This window comes from Leptonychotes weddellii, chromosome 8 (genome assembly GCF_054177405.1).
Source record: "Leptonychotes weddellii isolate Sample4059 chromosome 8, ASM5417740v2, whole genome shotgun sequence".
NCBI classification, from domain to species: domain Eukaryota; kingdom Metazoa; phylum Chordata; class Mammalia; order Carnivora; family Phocidae; genus Leptonychotes; species Leptonychotes weddellii.
This window is the reverse complement of record NC_138376.1, coordinates 95,416,386-95,438,926: the sequence shown is the minus strand read 5'-3', so window position 1 is coordinate 95,438,926 and position 22,541 is coordinate 95,416,386. Positions and strand designations below refer to the sequence as shown.

The window sequence follows — 22,541 nt, the reverse complement described above, 5'->3', positions numbered from 1 at the left end:
TTTTTTTTTAAAGATTTTATTTATTTATTTGACAGAGAGAGAGATAGTGAGAGCAGGAACACAAGCAGGGGGAGTGGGAGAGCGAGAAGCAGGCTTCCTGCCGAGCAGGGAGCCCGATGTGGGACTCGATCCCAGGACCCTGGGATCATGACCTGAGCCGAAGGCAGACGCTTAACCATCTGAGCCACCCAGGCGCCCCGCCTATTTTTAATAATAAATGAAATATCCTAGTTCCTTTTATTCCAGTAACAAAATGGGGGTAAGTTTGAAGTAGGGGTAGATGTAGAATTTTTTACTCTCGGCTTCTGTAGCAAGCAGGGCTACCTAGCGTTAAGCATGGGAGGGCATGTGACATGCCTCATTGCACATGGTCCCCGCGCTCAGAGGAGTCTGGCGCTTGGCTTAATGTCCTACTCTCCTCTTCGTGGAATTCTTAATATATTTTTCTTGAGCATGTGGTGAGCAGACAAGATACCCTGGGGTGACAGCTTGCATGACTGCTTGTGATCGAGCAGTAGTACCGGAGGGCACTGGCCCAGGCCCCTGGGCACAGCGTGCAGCCGCACGGCCATTGGTCTGGCGCATCTCGGGGCAGTGGAGAGAGCTGCTGGGCTGGGCAGTGACCCGGGGCCAGTGGTTACAGTGGCAGCAAGGGCTGCAAAAGTGGCTGCTTTACCCCTGGGGGAGAGCAGGGGCCCTGGGTGGCCCTAGGAACTGGGGGAGGCCAACTTACCTATTAATTCCCCAGAAGCGCTCCCCCCCGCGGCTCGTGCGCGCTTGTACACTGCGGCTTCGCTGGGACGGCGACGGCTGGTGCTCGGGCAGTAAGCGTTGTCAGTAAATTATTGTCAGATGGAAGTGTACACATCGACATTTAATAAAGCATATCAGAGAGTTATTAGAATTACGCAAAGAGCTCGGAGGCTATGGCTTTGAGAACTGCAGTAATATTGTCAAACAAATCCACAGGCTTACCCATAAAAAGGAAAGGTAGCAGTAGTGGTAGACAGAAAATAACTCTCTTTTCACATGATGCTTCAGATGAGCAAATAATTAAGGAGAAAGGCCATTTTAAAATTATTTTTCTTGTAAATGAATATATATAGCAATAGATTACTTAAGTGGGTGTTTTCAAGTACACGGAAACCATGAAGCCATTTTCAGTTTCTTGAACAGTAAGTCACAGGAAATGTCAGAGAAAACATTAAGATGCTACTGTAAATTTTTTTTCTTTAAAATTTGACTCAGACTTACACGAAAGTGATTTTTATGAAGTCTTTTTAGAAAACTTGTCCTGTGAACCATTAACTCAAATGATTAAAATTTGTATTTAAAAGTAATCAATCAGAAATTTATCTCAGTGCTGTCACGGTTTATAAAATGTTCTTCATGGTTCTATTAACAGTGGAAGCAGCAGGAAGATTCTTCTCAAGACTAAAAATTATAAAAAAAAAATAATTTTATAAAAATCATCAAAAGTTGTGATGCTTTTGCCAGAGTGACTGACTTCACATTCATTTATAGTGATTGCAAGTTAACTGGTTGAAAGTATACATTCTGATGACTCAATATTAAGTTGTAGAAAGGTGGGTCAAACATCTTATGATCCAAGATGTCTCATTAATAAAGTATATTCATTGTATTATTTAAAATGATGACACCAAAAATATTTTTTATTATTTATATTTTATATTGTTATTTATGTGTTACTATTTACCTTTATTATGTTTTATAAATAATAAAATACTTTTACAGGAAAAGTCTTTGGGGTGCCTGGCTTAGTCAGCAGAGCATGTGACTCTTGGTCTCAGGGTTATGAGTTTGAGCCCTGCACTGTGTGTAGAGATTACTTAAAAAAAAAAAAAATCTGAAAAATAAATAAATAAATAAATAAATAAATAAATAAATAAATAAAGGAAAAAACCTTTATTTTGCGGGCCTTGAACTCACAATCCTGAGATCAAGACCTGAGCTGAGATCAAGAGTCAGACACTTGGGGCGCCTGGGTGGCTCAGTCTGTTAAGCGTTTACCTTTGGCTCAGATCATGATCTCAGAGTCCTGGGATCAAGACCCACATGGGGCTCCTCGCTCAGCGGGGAGTCTGCTTCTCCCTCTCCCTCTGCCCCTCCCCACCCTTTGTGCTCTCTCTCTCTCCCTCTCTCTATCTGTCTCAAATAAATAAATAATATCTTAAAAGAAAAAATAAAGAGTCAGATGCTTAACTGACTGAGCCACCCAGGGGCCCCAAGGAAAAATTGTTATATTTCAGTACCTTTATTTTTTTTAAGATTTTATTTATTTATTTGAGAGAGAGAGAGAGCACAAGCAGCAGGAAGGGGCAGAGAGAAAGGGAGAAGCAGACTCTCCGCGGAGCAGGGAGCTCAATTGGGGACTCGATCCTAGGACCCTGGGATCATGACCAGAGCCAAAGGCAGACGCTTCACCAACTGAGCCACCCAGGTGTCCCTATCTTAGTACCTTTAGTAGCACTTTTTTCCTACTCTTTGAACAAGGGCCTCACATTTTCTTTTTTCACTGGGTCTCACAAACTGTGTAGCCACCCCTGATAACAAGATTTAGCAGATATCTGGCTCATTAGAAATGGAAATGTGTCATGTCTAAGAATATTTGCCTTTCAGGGGCGCCTGGGTGGTTCAGTGGTTAAGCGTCTGCCTTCGACTCAGGTCATGATCCCAGGGTCCTGGGATGGAGCCCCGCATCGGGCTCCCTGCTTGGCGGGAAGCCTGCTTCTCCCTCTCCCACTCCTCCCTGCTAGTGCTCCCTCTCTCGCTGTGTCTCTCTCTGTCAAATAAATAAATAAAATCTTTAAAAAAAAACCAAAACGAGTATTTGCCTTTCAGCACTCAAAACAATACAAATACCGAATCTTGGTTGTTTTTCTATGAATTATTAGCATAGGCCCCAGCCTCTCACCCCTCCGGCTCCGCCCTATCTATCTGCTTTTGCAGATGGACGTCTAGTGTCATGGGTGTCTGCAACACAGAGTTGTTACAACTTTGCCAATGGAGGAATTCTCATAGTCTTCACTCAGTTTAATAGGTTCTCAGTGACTTATCATTTGTAACTCAGTGTCCGTTTGCTCGCCTTCATCCTGAGAGTTTTGGTCAGCCTGAGATAACAATGACAAGAGGCTCAGGTGTTCTGGTGGCCTCTAGTTTGAGGCTCAGAAGATTTATGTCTAGACAGCAGTGTGCAAAACCTCTCTGCACGTGGAGATCAACATATCCCCAAAGGATATAATGAGTAAAACTAGAAGAATAATGAAGAAAAATGACAGGCACATGGGAGGGGAATAAACAGGGTATGCCTCTGGTAAATAACTCCCTGAAGGACTCTTAGAAAAGACTTACTGATTAATTGAATCAATCCATCATCCTTGGGGTGACAGCATCAATTTGCAATCTTTTTTTGGGAGTTGTTTTATTCCATTGCTGTTACAGCTTAAACTCATATGAGGATAGAATGAGAGGTTAAAAAATATAACTGTTTTATTATTAAGGTGCCACAATTCTGTGCTCTCATTATAGAGAAGGCTTACATTAATTTTAATACAGGTTTGGACTGTGTCAGAACATCAACATGGGGCTTATAAAAGGATTTTTCCTCTTTGGATTTATCTTATAGCAATAAACTTTCAATACCTATTAAAATTTTAGGCTCATTTGCTCCTAAATCCATGTTTGAGGATTTTTAAAAATAACCTTTGTTACAATTCTAAACAATGTAAAAAGTGGTCCTTTTTCAGAGGAACTCCCCTTCATTTTCTTTCTTGTCATTGGCAGGCATAACTCATGATACCTGTGCAGATTTCAGTGGCAAATGAGATCCTTGAATGCATTATCTAGTTCAAGTTTTTGCTGAATTGAAAGGCCTAGAGTACATAAATGTCTTAGAGATTTTGCTTTTATAGTTATCAAAAGTGATTGTTTCAAGATACTAGCATGTTTTAAATTGGACATAATATATCAATCACAGATTTTGTTCTTTCCAGTCTTGGGAGTGGGTGGAGGGAAGATGTAATAGAATGAAAAGAGGATTGACTATGCATCCTAAGCAAAGATTCGCATGTGTTGAGGATAACTGGGCTTCATTTCTTACAATGTAAATATCTCGATATCAAAGCTTTCTGAGTACAAGTGTTTAATGCCGAAATTTTATCAAAGACAGATAAAATGTCTGAAGAAAGATTATCTTGACAATCACAGTATTTTCGTGATGGAACGGTTTAAGTAATCTCAATCTCTCTAATATTAACTATTCATAAATGTATTATAAAAGAAATAACAGGGGGTGCCTGGGTGGCTCAGTCAGTTAAACGACTGCCTTGGGCTCAGGTCATGATCCCAGGGTTCTGGGGTCGAGTCCCACATCGGGCTCCCTGCTCAGCAGAGAGTCTGCTTCTCCCTCTCTCTCTGCTTCTCCCCCTGCTTATGCTCACTCTCTCTCTGTGTCATATGAATAAATAAAATCTTTTTTTTTTTTTTTTTAAAGATTTTACTTATTTTATTTATTTGACAGAGAGAGCACAAGCAGAGGGAGAGAGAGGGAGAAGCAGGTTCCCTGCTGAGCAAGGAGCCCGATGTGGGACTCGATCCCAGGACCCTGGGATCATGACCTGGGCCGAAGGCAGCCGCTCAACCGACTGAGCCACCCAGGCGTCCCTGAATAAATAAAATCTTAAAAAAGAAAAAGAAATAACAGAAAAACTTCTAACCCTGAAAACAAACATAATTGGTTGACTGTTTACATATGGGTACAAGTTACTAGTTTTTAAAAGAATTGGAAGATAATAAAACATATTTAAACATTTTTCACATTGAGACTATATGGAACCCAATACACAATAATTCAGACACACTTCATGATCTTATACTGTCTTAGGGTCTTCCTGATCAAGGTTCATTCTGATTTAGCAGTCCAGCATCAGTCGACAGATCCCCATTGTCTGGGATTTTGTTTATTCTACTCTGACCAGAGTACACATACCAGAATTTGGTGTAGAATGGCGAGTTGTTTGCATTTTCAGGATAAATGGTAAATTCGAATAATTTCTTACCTCTGTGGGGTTTAGTTTATTGTCTCTGTAATAAGTGGGTTTGGATCTCAAAAAAGTTTGTTCTGCAATGTGACCTACTTAAAATGAGTTTGTATTTCTGAGTTTATGGTCCACTCGTTATAGTACAATGGAATGTTAGCTGTTTCCCTCACTGTATTAGAGGTTATGATTTTAACAGTTACCAAATGAAGATCTTGGTACCATCAAAAAATACCATTTATTATTTACCAAATGCACACCCTATCTGAGAACTTGAGGCCGGAATCCTTTCTTTAGGGTACCTGGATAGAGTTGCTTTATTAACTTTTGTCTCTTTTTATGCGACGGAGATATTGTGTGCATTGGACCTCACAGTGAGAAGCCACATCCTGACAGTCATCCACAATGAGCCACATCAACATCCCTTTCACACAGGGAACAAAAGTAAAAACAGGCTTGATCATGTACAAGCTCACTGTGTGGCCAAGAAGTCAAATACTACAAGCTGATCTCCAGCTTCTTGGAAAGCTGCCTCAAAGCCTTTTTTGTTTTCAATCGATTTCTGCATTTTGGCTTTGGGGGGCTGCTGTGTCTGTGTGTAGTGAGAGGAACCCCAACAGCAGCTCAAGCCTGAGGCGGCCCAAGCGGGGAGCAGTCTAAGCCCCCTACCTTATATCCCCCTTACCCAGACAGTGAAATCATGGGTGTGCAATCACAAATGCCAGGGGTTAATCTTCTCTACTTGCCCATCCCACCCCTACATGCTCCACTGAGAGGGTTGTCAAAGATTATGTCATCAAAGGAATAAGGAATAAATGAGTATTTTAAATTATTTTATTTTAAAAAATTTGGCCTTTAAAAAAAATGAAAAACCTTACCTATGTTAAGCAAAGGTTTTTAATATAACACCCTAACACCTCCGTCAGCTATTAGCCTGATGCTAACTCTAAATTCCAGATAGAAAGGGAAAAAAAAAGTTCTCTAAATGACAGCAAGTCTATTCCAGGCAGTCTCATAAAAGAACCCTTAGCGTTAGGGGATAATGAAAGTACGTGCTACCTATGACTGAGCTAAAATGGAGCCGTGACCTGGCAATTTCTTTTTACTGCTGATACATGCGTCCCTGCATAGCACAGAACACCAGCGTGGCCTTCATGTAAATTTAATAGGGTTTCCTTGTCAATGACATAATCAAACACACTGTGAGAAGGAGCAGGGGCTTTCAGGGATGGCTCAGAAACTTAATCGTTTTTCCATTTATTTTTAAAATGCAAATTACACTAGTAAGTCAAAAAAATCACTCTGTTAAAAATACATTCAGAATTAACAAACGCAAAAAAAAAAAAAAAAAAGACACATCAGGATTGTAACTCTTGCCTTCTGAATATTAGGTTTATAAGAAAAGCTCAGCCTAGAAAAATAGCATTCTTCACCGGATTCTGAGGAGGATTCAGCTGTACAACTTAGATGTTTTTCCAGATATAATCACACTACTGTGCTCACTGCTCCCAAAAAAAGACCTGTCCACTGATTACTTTTTAGTAGTCAACAACTGTTTTTGAAAATTTTGGTCGTGATGATAGTAGTGATTAGGTGGTAGCTTGGCTGTAACTTAAAGCAGGAATATGAGGGCTTGTTCTCTGTGCACTTGAATCTCTATCCACATACATGTCCTAGAAGGTGGAGCCTCATCACAGCATGAATGTACAGTGAAACCTCATTTTAATAGTCACATTAGTTTCTGGCATGTATAGTATTTATACTTTAGGAATCAGAGGACAATACATTGGTAAATAGTTTTCTCATACATTAAACATGCATGTCACTATAAAATCATCGTATGAGGTTTCACTGACATGTTTGCAATTATAGATTTTATACATGTATGTATGGACAAACATATACAAGCCGCTGAGAAAATTTAAGCACAAGTGCTGGAACCTTTGTTTTGTAGTTTATGTTCCAATATCACCTTTGTCCCTTTATCGTTTTCAAATGTGTATGTGTGTATTTCACAGACATCCATGCAAACACAGTAATGGGACTGGTTTATGTAGATCTGGATGGGCTAAGGTCCAAAGTAGGTTAACCCAGTAACTGAAACTACATAGAAACCAAGAGAAAACATTGCTCCATGCCAATTTGTAACTTTTCAAGTCTCAATTTCACTGCATTTAAGGATGTTGTATTCGTCTAAAAAAAATTGACTTTAGCGTCTCAGGTGGATCCAAGAAAAAACATGACTCTTCTGAGTTCCTGACAAGTCTGAGCTAATTATGTTTTCCACTAATGAAAACCAAATAATGCTTGAATATATAGAACAAAATTTCCTAGGAATTCAGAATATTCCATAAACACATTGACCTACTATTAAGTTTCCAAAGGCATCTTGTTGCCAACTACGTTAACAGCACAGTTTTTCTGCCACAATAATACAGGAGGATTAGAATACACTCTAACACACAACAGATCCCCCAAATACCACAAAGAAATCTCAAATATTTCACCAAGGTAACTATTGCTCCCCCCCACCCACCCAAAAAATAATCTCGTACGCTGAAGTTAGGAAAAAAAGTTCACCTACGTAGAGTCTTCAATTTGAATTAGATATAAAAGAGTAAACATAGCTAATACATATTCAGTTGGCCTCTGTTGATAGAAATCCACAGCTGTTCCTGTGTTAGTAGAAGACATTTGTAGATACTTATAAAAGCACCTAGAGTGCGAGAAATAAAATCAGTGAGTTAAGCCATTTCTGCTCTCTGCTTCCAGTAGATTAATGAGTTTAGTAGATTAATAAGTTTTACTTTGTCCCACCCAAACCCTTCAAGAAGACCATATTTAAGGATTATAAAGATGACGATTATTGTTGTTGTTATTGTCACTTGTCTGTTTTTGGCCACCGTGGAGGGTCAATGGTAAAGCACTTTGCTGATAGCTGGCCGCCTTTGTACACAGACACACTGGAGCTGCTGAGCTATGCGGTCTTGTTTCTTGACATGAAACACACAGACTCGAACTCATTCGGAATTAATAGCAGTGTGTTAGCCTAAAGGAAGTGACTTGGGGAGGTCTGCACTGAGACTCGGGCACACAACTTAGGTGGGTTAAGGCAAGTATGTACGGTATAGCCTTTAGGGCAAACAACCTGCCATTTCGGACTTCGGTTACAAGGTCATCATGGCATGTTTTGTTTGTTTTTGCAATTACATTGCCTACATAGCCGTGGAGCTATCAAGACGTATGGAGTGCAGAAGAGAGGGCTCTCAAACTAATGCGCCCCGGAGGACTTCGCAGCTCGCAGAGGCCGACTGGCTGGGCTGCAGAGGAGTTAGTTACGGCCAGCAGAGGGCGCCAACACGTCTCCTTAGGAACTTTCCAAAGGCCTGGGAGAAAGCAGCCTACTTTCAGGAAATCCAAGATGGGCGTGTCCTGCATGTTTGTTTCAGTTAGAAAGAGGAAGCCAAGTGGAATTAGTGTGTGCCTCTGTGTATGTGTGGGTGTGCATGCACACACGGCGCGTGTGCGTGCGTGCCTGTGTGTGTGTGTGTGTGTGTCCCACTGTATGTGGAGGCTTTATGTTTGTTTTGTTAATATGTATATATATTTAAACTCAGTTGCTTCTTGCTCTTCATAAAACGCAGGAGGCCACTGTGAAACAAGTTCTTTGAAAGGTCCAGGAGCTGACATCCTGAAGCCGTCTGTATTATTTCGACCTGGGAGAGAGAACGAGAGAGAGAGAGAAAAGATGTTTTTAATCCAGGGGGAGAGCTCAGCACCTTTTCTCACCTCTCCAAGCACAAGAGCACGCAAAAATTCAAAAAAAAAAAAAAAAAAAAAAAAAGTCCAAGCCCCAATTTTGTTTTAAAAGAGACAACTAACTGCCTGGATAAAGAGGCCTTTATGATCATTTAAAGTCCATTTCTGGGGGCAAATTAAATGAATACGTATTGCTGTACAATTAGGCTGCCAAAAAGAATGCAATGTTTTCAGATGTTACTAATCAGATACCATGGGATATTCTCACAGTTTATACTGCAGGGAGCCCAGACAGAGCTCTACGCACTATGGCACATAGGTTGGTGGTCGTCAAAGCCCCTACTTTGTTAAACAATTAACCTGTGGACACGGGAATGTTTTTGGGCAGCAACTTTATAGCTATTATTTGCTTCAAAGGGGTTTGCCAAACCCTAAGACATAAATTAATGTAAACCTTTTCTTTTAGGATGGGTGATAGATAATCTAAAGAATTACAGGCCAAGAGCAGGCCAAGAAGTTTCACCTAACTTAACCGAAAAAGAGAGGTCTTCTATTCAGTGACCATAGACACTGAAACATGGCTGTGAATGGAAGTCAGTCAGGGCAGTGTTTTCAAAGCTCTCAGCCACAGATCGGGTATAATGGAAGCCCCACAGCTAAAACTGTACATTACTGTTAAGCATTTGCTTTCCTTGTAAGGAACAGCTTTTATTCCAGTTGCTATATAATATCGTTAAAGTGCCTGAACTGGCCCATGATGTTAAATTACTCTTACTTTATGAGACTTATTTATGGCAGTTTGACAGGAAAAGCTACACCCCAAAGGACAAAGACATAGGAAATGTTCGGGTGCCTGCCTGTCAGCAGGCGATCAGGTCTGTGCGTGACTCACTTTTGGTTTTTCACAGGATTTGAATAGGCAATGGCTCTCAAAGGAGTGGTCTTGAGGGCTAGGATGTTGAAAAAGCCCTTCATTCCTCACTGCATAATGTAAAATCAGAAGGGGATAAAGGGAGTGCAGAGAAAGGGAGGGATTCAGGCATGTTTGGAAGTATGGCAGCTAAGTTAGTGTGGAGAAGTACAAATGAATAAACTGAAAATCAGGAAACATAGTGAATGCCAGAGCAAACTTGCAGGTCTGTCTAAGAATTTGGAAAGAATTCTGAGCTAAAGGATGAGGAAAACTGGTTGATAATTGGGGGCTGCACAAATAACAAGTTGTGTGACCTTTGTTCTCCTTTCTCTTCATCCAGTTTCCTCATCTGTAAAATAAAATCTTAGTGTTGCAGTATTTGAAGTCCCACAGGGGATGTTCTGTAAAAGGGACAGGATTGTATTTTGACTAGCGATTTATTATATACAAGTATTTCGAACTTCCTAAATTTGAATTTCATTAAACATTTTACTTATTTCATGAACAGTGAGACTTGAAACTTGTTACATACTTTTACCATTCCCAGGCAGTAAGGAAGAAAATGATATTTTTATTACTTTTGGTTTGGCATTTAAAGTCTTCTATTTAATAAAATCATGGGAAGTTTTGCCCTCAAGGAATTTAATGCTGGATATTAAATTTGCAGTCCCCTCTTTAAAGACAACATTAGTATTATAAATGCCTGATTTGAAACAATATACTTGATTGTGTATAATTAGCATTCTCATGTTATTATTGTAGCTAATCCTACATATAGGTTACATGTCATTTATTATAACTTGATCACATTTATTGATCATTCATATTGATCAACACAATGAAGTGCTACTTGGTAAAGAAATGTTATGTGATATTGTCAGAAGCAAGCAATTGCAAGCTTTGTAGGTGTTCTGGTCTACTCTAAAGTACAAACATACTGTTACATGTTGCTTGGGTGGATATTGTATGTGATACATTGTTTACAGAGGAAATCCTTTGGGAATGAAATATAGTACATATTTATTTCTGACTTGATAAAGTCTTTTCATGAGTAATGTTCATTAACATAACACTGTTGCTACTACTAATAAGTTATGTTTATTAAGCATTTACTATGTGGCATATTTTATGTCTTATGTGCTTCTAAATTCAGAATAATTATATGAAGCATGTATGCTATATAATCTCTATTTTTCAGATAAGGAAACTTAAGTTTGATGAGAATAAAGTTATTCAAATAAAGTTGTTTGTCCAAGATCGTAAACAATTTTATCTCCAGTACTCTGCCTTTTGTAGGTCATCTTAACCACTGCTCCTTACTGCTTTGCCTTTATTTTTTAACAGACTACTTTACATAAGGCTATGATACAATATTGAGAAGAGTGGTAAAGAATTTAAAAGGTTTATCATTTTAGTTTTTGTGTAAGCTATCAAGTCTTCCTGGGAGGATAGGAGACACATAGTCTAAATAGAAAACAGCTGCACTACGAAGCAAAAGAAAGAAAGAGAAGTATCAGAGGAAAAAGAGATTTATTGAAAATCTTCCATAAAATATGTATTTAAGATACAATTTGAAGGATAGTGGGATTTCATCTTGGAAAAAAATATGTTTGGTGTCAAGAGAACAGCATGGACAGTTGGAAAAATACCAGTCATGTTTGCAGAAAGCAAGTGTTCTAGTTTGGCTGGCAAAAAAAAAAAAAAAATGGATAAGGGGAGATATCAGACTATTAATGTCTTCAATAGATGATAAGCTTCAGGAGGACAGGAGCCAGTTCGTATTCATTATTACATTTTCCCAGTGTCTCCTAGCATCTTCTGCATATGGTTGGGAGTCAAGAGTTGTTAAGGGTTGAAGAGAAGAGATAATATTTCAGCAGAACATTGGGGCTGGATTAGAGTCTACTTGCAGGCTATGGTGAGGAGAGTGGACTTTGCTCAGTAGGTAATAGGGATTCATCAACAGTTTGGGGGCAGGGGAGGGTATTGTCAAAATAATACTTTGAGAAGATTAATTTGGCAGCTTCATGGAAGATGGGTTAGAGATACTAAAATTAGAAAGCAACAGGTAATAAATGCCTGAATTAGGGCAGTGGTTGCGGGGATACTAAAAAGAAAATGTGTGATGCATTGTTTGCAGAGGGGATGCTTTGAATGACATATAGCATTGGCTGAATTCTGAACTGATAAAGTCCTTTTTATGGGTGGTGTTACCAAATACTTCCAAGGAAAAATGCAGGCCTGATGCATAGATCATTCCCTGTTTAAGGAGAAGCTTACAAGGAGGTGTATAAAAATTACGTTAATCTCTTGGAGGAGGAGAAATACTCTAAAAATCCATGTATTATCCTACACATTAACAATCTTAAAAGGTAAAATGACTCAATGGTGGAGGACAACGACGACAAACACATATCTTCAAAGAGAGAAGCTCACATTTCAAAATGAATTGGAATCTTACTTTCTATTTTGATCTTCGCTTGCAATTCAGCATATCACTTGATGCTGATATATAGAATTTGTTATCAGTTGTTATCCAAGGGAATTTGCCTAAACACAGATATAAAAATCAGGCTCTGATTGTATGTCTGCTCTCTTGAGTGCTAGAGCTAAGGGTCTGATAAATCTCAGTGCTACTATTCTGGCTTAATTTTCACTTTTCACATCAGAAAAATGATAACAGAGCATTATTGTTCAGTTTTTTAAAAGATTTTTAACACTATATATAACTAAGGTTACACTATATATACTAGGGTTATACTATATATAACTGTACATAACCTATCATTTAACATCCAAATGAGAATACTTTTGAGAGGAACACGAGATACTGGTAATAACTATGCCAGGACAACCGTGTAAACTGAGACTCTCCTGGGAAAACCAGAACACATAGTTCATATAGAGTTACATATTACTACCTCCAAAGTTATATCATTTTCAAAACATACAATTTTAGGGTAATTCAAAGAAGTAATATATTAATAAAGGCCTTTTACCTAAGTCGTTGATACTTATATGTAAGACTAAAGGTAACTTTAGAGATGGCATTTCGATAAGTTAAATTTAAAAAAGAATTATGAAGAAAATGTTATTAGAATTATCCCAGTCAAGACAATATTAATAGAAGAGAAAATACTGGAAGTACATAATTGGAGGAAAGCTCCTTGCCATCTCTTTTGTGCCATGATAATGTTTACTTAAGCATCTTTTAGTATCACAGAAGAGTATCTGCAAGTAAAGTACTTACATGTACATAGGCTGTAGTTGTAAATGAGATGTCTTCTGAGGCCCTTGATAGCCATAAGAATCAAAGCCACCTATGAAATCAACTGAAAAGGGACAATTGCTTTCATTAATTAACTTTTCAAGAGCTCAACATTCATGATCAAGATCTCACACAGATTACTCTTCTAAACCGTTTCATAATCTATTAAAACCAAAGTGATTAATTGTGGAGGAAAACAGATAGTTCCTTCAGGGTAGTGATTTTTCCCCCCTCAACTGTGAGATTCAATTATTGCATTACAAGAATCTATTCACTTGGGAGAAGAAAGTATGTACTCCTCTCAAGCAACCAAGACCTAATTGGAGTAATAAAACTCACTTGCACAGTAAAGATGCTATATGTCTTTTTGGTTAGTGTGGAGATTTTCTGCAACACATTACAAATATAAAAAATAATGATTGCTTAAGTGCATGTATCTATCAGCAATTGCAGCACTAGTAATAATATTATATACTATGATTGTCAAGTACAAGGTGCTATGGGAGAGCTTGTGTAAAGTAACTCAACACGGCTGTCCCCGCCATTATGTGGTTTATAATCTGAAATAGGCAATCTGAAATAAAGATTTGGAGCAAAGTCTAACCAAACATTCAAATGCAATACATACCTAGATATTTGAGGTACAACAACATATAACAAAAGTTACTGTGATAGAGTGTACCACAAATGGCTACAACAATATCTCCTATTCTGTATCTGCTTACAGTGTGATCTTGACACTCCTCCCATCTGGTGGTTTTGGTCTGTGTCCCTTCCTCTTGATCCTGTGTAGAACTTAGTGGCCACTTTGACCAATAGAGTATGGTAGAAGTGATCCTATGTGACTTCCCAAGGCTAGATCATAGAGATGTCATGCACTTCCCCTTGCTCTTTTGAGATGCTCTCCTGGAACACAGCCACCATGTCTAAACTAGCCCACGTGGAGAGATTAATGGAGACCCCATGGGTATGTATTTTGACCAAAGGGCTAGCTGAGGTTCCCGCCGATAGCCAGCATCACCACCCAGACACATGAGAAAAAATGCCTCCAAATGATTCCAACCCCAAGCTGCTCAGGCAACCCAGTCATGGAGTCTTCCCAGCTGAGGTCTCTGATGTCAGGGATCAGACAAAAGCCATCCTCACAGTGCCCTGTCTGAATTCTTACCCACAGACCCATGAGCATAATAAATGGTTGTTTTACACCACTAAATTTTGGAAGCAGTAGTTGCTGGAACAGTAAATACTAAGAGTTTTGTTTTTATTTTTTATTTTCCACCAAGGTTGTGTGGTAGGGATAAAAGAGGTAAAACAATGAAAGGCTGGCAAAATAGATGACAGGAAGGACAGAGAAAGGGAAATCGAGACTGAATTAGGATGCCTGTGGATATCTTTACTTCTTCTATAGTCATATTCTATACTGGCTTAGCTTTGACTAGTTTTTGTTCTCTTTTTAGTATCCTAAGTGCTACAGGTAGAAATTGGAGCAAGGTGTGAAGTAACGTCAAGTCTATGATGTTTGTTTGTTTAGTGGGGAAATCTTTATTTAGTAGATTTTATTTTTTAGAGCAGTTTTAAGTTTATGTCAAAATTGAGCAGAAAGTACAGAGAGTTCCTACATAGCGTCTGTCTCCACACATGCACAACCTCTCCTACTGTCAACATCCTATACCAGAGTGGTAACATTTGTTGCAATTGATGAATCTACACCGACACACCCTCATCACCCAGAGTCCAGAGTTTACACTAAGGTTTGGTGTTTTAAACTATGTTTTTTGATGAATGTATAATGACATACATCCACAATGTTAGTCTCACACAGAAGAGTCTCGCTGCCCTAAAAATCCTCTGGGCTCTGCCTTTTATCCCACCCTCCCCCAGTCTCTGGCAACTACTGATTTTTTTTTTTTTTTTTTTTACTCTTTCCATAGTTTTGCCTTTTCAAGAACGTCATATAGTTGGACTCAAACAGTATGTAGCCTTTTCTGATTGGCTTCTATCCCTCCATAGTGTTCATTTGAGGCACCTCCATGTCTTTTTATGGTGTAATACCTCATTTCTTTTTATCTTGAGGAACACTTTTTTGAGGCTGAATTTCTCTTCTCATCAAACGTGGAACAGTGTAAGAACAAAGGGCCTGATGTTAGAAGGAGGAAGGTTCAAACACTGCTTTGACCACTTTAAGGCCAGCTGTGTGACCTTACACAAATCATTTAACATCTCTTAAAATAGGAATTAAAATACTTATTTCATACAATTAGTGTGAGGATAAAATGAAATAAGGCATGTAGAGCCCTGGGTGAGACATATGGTATGGAAGAAGAAAATTAAAAGCCCCTGAAAAACTTCAGGATTTTCTTTATAATTCTTCTAAGCCATACAGTATAGGAGAAAGAAAAACAGGAAGTGTGTAATTTGGGACAACCATGGAATTTTACCAAGTATTTTACAGAAGATGAACTAAAAGAGAAGGAATGACCTTTGTTTTCTGAATTGCCCACCTTTGTACATTAGCTAATATAAATGGCACCAGAAGAACTATACCCTAATTGAGTGGCAACTATATTTAAAGTTTGTATTTTGAGAAATTATTGTCTATGATTGGAGATTCATTGCAGATAGTGACTAAATTCCCTTTTATTTGGATTCGCTCTTGTCAACAATAAGACTTAGTTAAGGACTAGTTTGCTGAGAGGTGTTCACAGCATTAGAGTTTCCTTGTTCTGAGGTTCCCTTTCAGTAGGATGGTCCCCACCCTAGCGCTGGAGAACAGAGTGGGCTAGAGTAGAATAAGATCACAGCAGATGTAAATGGTAAGGTCTCCTCCACTGAAATTGAGATCTAAGTCAGACTCAAGTTTATTGTTGTTATTGGTATTATGAAATATTTCCTTGGCTGGTTTCCAGGAGTTTGAGATGGATAGCAGAAAAAAAAAAAAGATGGTAATTACAAACCAAAGATTGTGGAGTGAACCAAGGGATAACTAGAAGAAACCAAGATGAATCTTCTAGTCCAATGGATAGAATCAGGACCCAAAATGGAAAATAAAGCTTGAGTTGGGAGCAATGTAGACCAACCTAAGACATGAGAAAAAGCCATAAGAGACTCTAAACTCTAGGAAACAAGCTGAGGGCTGCTGGAGGGGAAGTGGGTGGGAGGATGGGGTAACTAGGTGATGGGCATTAAGGAGGGCATGTGATGTAATGAGCACTGGGTGTTATCTGCAACTGATGAATCACTGAATTCTACATCTGAAACTAATGATACACTATATGTTGACTAATTGAACTTAAATAAAATAAGTTAGGGATGCCTAGGTGGCTCAGTTCTTTAAGCATCTGCCTTCGGCTCAGGTATGATCCCAGGATCCTGGGATCGAGTTCCTCATCGGGCTCCCTGCTTAGCAGGGAGCCTGCTTCTCCCTCTGCCTGCCGCTCCCCTTGTTTGTGCGTGTGTGGGTGCTCTCTCTCTCTGACAAATAAATAAATCAATAAAATCTCTAAATAAAATAAGTTAAAAAAAAAAAGAGAAAAGGCCAGTAGGGAAATGAGCTGTGTCTTGAGTATGTGTAGTGAACAGTGTTTGAGTTGCCTGGGGTTTGCTCTTATTAACCATGATCTATCTGGTGTGGGGTTTGGTAGAGCTGCCTTACAGCTACCCGAGTGGGAAGGGTCACACTAAAACTACAGTGGAAGGATTGCTGCCATTGTTCTGATCATTCAGATCACCTGGAGCCATAAGAAGGCTCCAACAGCAGGTGACTCAGAACCAACATGAGAAAAGAGGAAGATCTGAACGCAACCAGGATGGATTTTTACCATTTCACTCAGGGAGGTGGGGGGGGGAGGGGGGAAGCATTCAAATTTAAACAACAATCAAAGGGAATATTTTCTGTTGTATATTTCATAAACATGCCTGAGTTCACAGGCAAGGAAATTATGGAAGGTCAGTTTCCACACATATTCATTCTCGGTAATTTTTTTGGATGTCTTCCTGAAGACCTGAGGGAGAGGAACAGCCATAAGCTGCATCCACCTGACTACTACAGTTAATATTTTGGTGATCAGTGTAGGTAGACTCGATTCCTTGCATCTTTACAGATGGTGCTTCAACCACATCTGGAACTCTTTGTGGTGCCATGCAGAAGTAGGTGGCAAGCAGAAGTAGGAAAAAACCAGTTTTTTCTTTCTCAAAAAACTGAATCACTGGGGTTAACTTACCTTTTTTAGAATACCCTTAATACCACTTTGGTCTGTTTTCCTTTTCTTTTACATAATTGCATTTATTTAGGCTCTAAAGAGGCTACCACATGCTGTAAAACTTCTCTGAGCAATAAGGGTCATAAAACACCTGACAGGTCCTTTTCTAAGTAATTATGATGGCATCTAGATGTTTGGCTCATCACTCATCTCTGCATTATTTAGAAAAGAGTACCTTGTATTCCTCAGGAATCTCCTTAACTCCTGAAAATAAAAATAAAGTTCCAAACAATTGCACAAAACTTAATAGTTTCTAAAGCCCTTTCAGGTGATACCAATTATCTTTACAAAATTACTGTGAATCGGGAGGAGCAATTATCTTCACTTTACAGATAAATACAGTTTTACTTGACTACTCCGGGGCACACAACAGCTGAGGAGAGGACTGGAAGCTAGGTACTCTATTTCTTTCCTAAATGTGTTGAAAAAGTGATTTCTGCTTTCCACTCGGGTAAATTACTGGGAGGTTATCAAAGGTTTTGCATCACATTTTGGATTAAATCTAAAATCTTCAGGCTTTTTAAAAAATATTATTCATTTAACAAACATTTTTGAGTTCTTGCTTTGAGTCTTCCATTGGTCGTAGATGCTTCCCTTTGTTATTTATTCTCTAGCATCTTTCCTCTGTTCTTTCTAGAAAATTTACTCTTTCATCTTCTCATCTCCCATCTAATATTCTAGGAATATTCTGATGTGAACAATGATCAAAGCAAAACCCCGCCTAGGCTGGATTTGCTAGTGATGGTTACTCATGGGATGTCTTGGTTTTCTGTAACATATCTTTCAGAGGCGATAAGGTGAGCATCCTTCAAGGTTTAGTTCATTTCTTCTGTGTCTGCTAACTTACGTAGGATAGCATATAAACATTTAAACGATCCTTTCTTTTGAAAATTACTTATATTCTCAGCCCCATCTCGTATAACTCTGATTACAGTGGTGGTTTTTCAAAGTGAGGAGGCATGTTTTCTTCATAGCCACTTGGCATATTGTCTGTTATTTCAAGGCTTATCAGAAAATATGAAGGATGGTAATTACTGAAGGCCTGAATTAGGCTTAGGAGAATGAGAAAGAAAAGATGGCAATGAGTTCAAGATGTATGGAGAAAGACGTAGAAAACATACCACATGCCAAGTTTTTGAATATGGGGGAAGGAGAGGAAAAGGCAAGATTCAAAGTTGACTCAGAAACTTGTTGACTAAGAGAGTGCTGTTGCCTCTAACAGAACAATAAGAATGTCAGGAGGGAGTTGGGGCTTGGCTTCATTTGGAAATTAGTACGTTTAAGTGAGAAGTGGCACGTACAAGCGGCAAGGGCCAGGACATCCCTGTAGAAAGGGAAATGTAACTTTGCAAGGCCAGTTGGAAACTTGTTGGGATCTTTAGAGCTTAGTTTCTCCTGACTCAACTCTATTGGGCTTCACTGGAACATATCTATCGCCACCTGACATATTGTAATCTACTTGTTTCTTTGTTGATTCCATTGCTGTAATGTAAGCTGGGTGAAATTTACTGTTTCCCACTGTTTGCTCCAGTAGTCCAGAACCCAGGACAGTGTCTCGGCTCCTGGAAGACCATCTTTACGGAGTGAACTCTCTAGACCTGTTAGGCTGTGAAGAAAAATTAGGCAATCATGGGAGCGTGGAAGATGTTGGTAAAATTCCTAAGTGAATTTCACACTGTTTTCACTCTTTCCTCCTTAAGGCCTTCAATGATAATAAAGAGAAGAGCCGTTCTAGAAGATCTAGAATGTTAGTTGTTGTCTGGGTCCTGTGAGATAAAAGAAAGTTTTGAGTACCAATGGGAAGAAACCACCACTGTAGTCTCTTTGGCCTAGAGGAGTAGAGGAAGAGAGGCTAAGAAATCGTCAGCCTCATAGTAACTCCGGTGAGAGAGTCTTTCTTCCATGAATACTATCCAGTGCTACAAATGTTGATAATTGGCAGGGAAAACATGATTCTCTTTCTGGCCAGTTTACACCATCCTAATGGGGCAGAAGGTGACAAAATAAAATAAAAATTGTGCTCATTTAATTTTTGCCTCATTGGAGGGATTTGCCTTTGGCCTTTGAAGACAACTCGGGTATGTTATCATTTTCTTTGCAACTGTTACATTTTCTTTTTGCCTTAGTTTTCCTATCTGCAATAGGGGTATATTTATATCTACTGACCTATGGAGACACAGGGAGGTCCAATTATTTTAAATTAGTAAAGTGCCATATCAGTTTAATAACTATGATTTAATAACATTAATAATAGGGGGATTTAAAAATTATCAAGAGAAGAATGCTTTTTGAATAAATATTCCCTGCTAAAATATATTCCCTGTTGTGAGGTTCCCATTTATTTAAGCCTCTCAATCATGAACACTGAATTCAGTAAACCTAAAATTGCCTTTTTAAAATACGTGTTGGTGGGGAGGTATTGTAATGTCAAATGGTACCCTGGTTATTAATGACAAAGCCACTAGTCAACATACACCCTTTTGGAGACAGAGCTGGAAAAGACCATGGGGGGAATTTTAAAAGGCAGATCACAGAAAACTAAGCCTAAATATTTAGAAGAACTCCTCGAAAGACATTAAAGAATTTGTGTGGGCCTGTGAAAACAGAGTGGATATCCATTATCTCTGCAGGTGAGACTTTCAAGGGTACTTATCTCCAGTTGTACAAAAGAAATTTAGAGCATAACCAACCGTAGGCCAAATTCAAAAGAACCACCTTCCTCCCACAGACCCTCTTGGTAGCAGCAATGCAACTTACTGTGTGAGCTTGAGGGGTTTGGTCTGGGTTAAAATCCCTGAGTGGACGCTGAGTTCCTTTTTTTTTTTTTTTTTTCTGTTTAGGGAAACAGCCCTTTGTAGGGGTACTTTATTTTTTTATTTTTATTTTTTTAGAAGATTTTATTTATTTATTTGACAGAGAGAGACACAGCGAGAGAGGGAACACAAGCAGGGGGAGTGGGAGAGGGAGAAGCAGGCTTCCCGCAGAGCAGGGAGCCCGATGTGGGGCTCGATCCCAGGACCCTGGGATCATGACCTGAGCCGAAGGCAGACGCCTAACGACTGAGCCACCCAGGCGCCCCTGTAAGGGTACTTTACCCTGGTTGCTTTAAAGGTCACGGAAATGACTGTTATACTACAGAGGGCTTCTGACAGGCGAAGCCCACATTGAATGAAAAGAGACTTATGAGCTAAATCACTGCAGATGCTTCACTTCCTAACCTTGTTCAGCAGATGTATTTTCTCAGGGTCTTATCTGCATGTTTCTCTCTTAGTTGTATTAGAACCAGATCTTCAACATTTTACACTTGGTAATAAAACGCATTTACATATGCCAAAAAATAAAGTGAAAAGCAATCACTACAGTGGTATCATAGAAGAAATATTTTAGTTAGAAATAGTTTGAGTAACCACTTAAAGCTTTTGGTTTTAAAAACTGAATAAAAAATAAAATGTAAGTTCCACGTGACAAAGTGTTCGTCTTTCTGCGCTTGCTTATTTCTGCCTGTTTTTAGGTAAGGCAGAACATCTGGGGAGATTGGAAGAAACACATGCTGTTTTTCTGCTAACACCAGGATGTTGCTATCAAATAATCCTCCGATAGTGTAAGTCACCCCTGGATACATCACAGGGAAAGGTGAAGTCATGTAAAGATTGAGGGCTTTGGAGTCAGAAGTCCTGGCTCAGGCTGTACCTTCTTGTCTTACCAGCATTGTACCCACAAGTAGGTCACAACTGCTCTGAGCCTGACTTTTGTCCTCCCTAAAGAGGAGCTAATGAAACAATTCCAACTTTATAGGGTAATTGACAGAATCAAGTGTCATATGCAATACTTAGATGCAGGTATATTAAAAAGACACCATGGATAGATTTGGGATCTCATCTTTTTTTTTGAAAGGGATTTATATAAAGAAAATAATTTAACATACATATTGAGGTTCTTTACTGAGAGGATGAGAACCGTGTGTTAGAATTTCCAAGAGTTATTGTGTGGAATGACATAGTACTGGGTCATCAGCAGAAGCTGAGGAGAGCTGAGGTAGGTCTGTGGAAACCTTTCAACTGACCAGTTAGTTAACTGTGGTCTGACAAGCAACAGGAATAGCCTGTGTGACATACTATAGAAAAAAAAAAAAAAGGGAAGATATTTTTACTTAAAAAAAAAAAAAAACTACATGGAACCGAGTTTTCATACTTCAAATACTTTTTTGGAAATCACCTCGCATACTATGTAAAAGGACAGTGAGAAGCTGGGACCAGTCTTGTTTGTGGTCTCTGAGGCTTCCGCCTGTATGTAGGCAAAAGGAACTATCCAGTGGAGAGTGCCAGAATGAAGATCCTGAAAGCTTATCCTCCTGGATCAGGCAGAGAGGATGAGCTCAATGTTCGGTGAAGGATTACTCCGGAAGGAAAAGCTTTAACTGTTCCTCTCAGATTTAGGTAGGGTTGCAAGGAGACAAAAGGATAATTGCCGGTATAGAGAATTTTTCAGGCTCTGGGAGAAACATGGAAGGTTTTCATGTTTGATACCTTTAATATTCTTGGTTTGAGTACTAAGCTTAGGTTCAGAACCTATGCCTAAGTTTGGAACAGATCCTGAGGAAAGTCAACGGGAGGAAGTGAAAGCGTCATTGAGCAGGAGAGAGCATCCAGCCATGTTTAGAGACTTTCTCCAGCCATGTGCAGCAATCCAGGATTAGCAGTCGAGAAAGTGAACCTGAGCCTCATCAAGTGTGGCTGTTGAAAATCCAAGCAGGATTCAAGTGCAGGGGGCTGGTGGGAGCATCACTGCTGTAACTATCCTGGACATAGATGAGAAGTGGAACGATCCAAAGAATGAGAAAAACAAAGTTTCCCGTGGAGTGAAATTCCTAAATGAGGATGAAGGGAAGTCTTTCCAGGAGGGAGACAGGGGAATAAAGTGGGAGAAAAAAAAAAACTGGAGTTTATAGTCAGGCAGAGAATTTTAAATTTGTGATTTTGGAGAAGCCTCCTTTCTTCACAGGGAAGGTGATCCAAATTAACCTCTTTGATGAAGGAAATTAAGGGGTAGATGAAGTGAGTGATAACAAGGGTGGTAAGTGCTGAGGAGGTCAAGAAATTGTAAAGCTAGAGTCAGAAAATTATGTATCCAGGCATCTTTAATGCTTTCAATAGATGTGGAGAAGCATACAGAATGTGATGAGATAACTGAGCAAACTTCACCTTCAAGGTGCCTGGTCTCACTTTGTGCCGTGCCATTTGGATGGATTGGATTCACCAGTCTTTGTCTCGTTCTTCCCTGTTAGA

General features: G+C 39.2%; 1 protein-coding gene across 3 annotated transcripts in view; it reads right to left on the bottom strand.

Moving 5' to 3' along the window:
* Positions 1-7,608: 7,608 nt before the first annotated feature.
* The window catches only part of NKAIN2 (sodium/potassium transporting ATPase interacting 2), a 950,339-nt gene continuing 935,406 nt past the window's right edge, over positions 7,609-22,541 (bottom strand). For 2 of the 3 annotated variants that reach the window (XM_081828938.1, XM_081828936.1), the window contains 3 exons: positions 12,980-13,061; positions 12,191-12,279; positions 7,609-8,773 (listed from right to left, as the gene is read on the bottom strand). In XM_081828938.1, coding sequence (XP_081685064.1) covers positions 12,255-12,279; positions 12,980-13,061 — 107 coding nt within the window. In that variant the 3' untranslated portion in view covers positions 7,609-8,773; positions 12,191-12,254. The remainder of the gene's footprint in view (positions 8,774-12,190; positions 12,280-12,979; positions 13,062-22,541) is intronic. The other variant, XM_081828937.1, reaches the window with a different exon arrangement.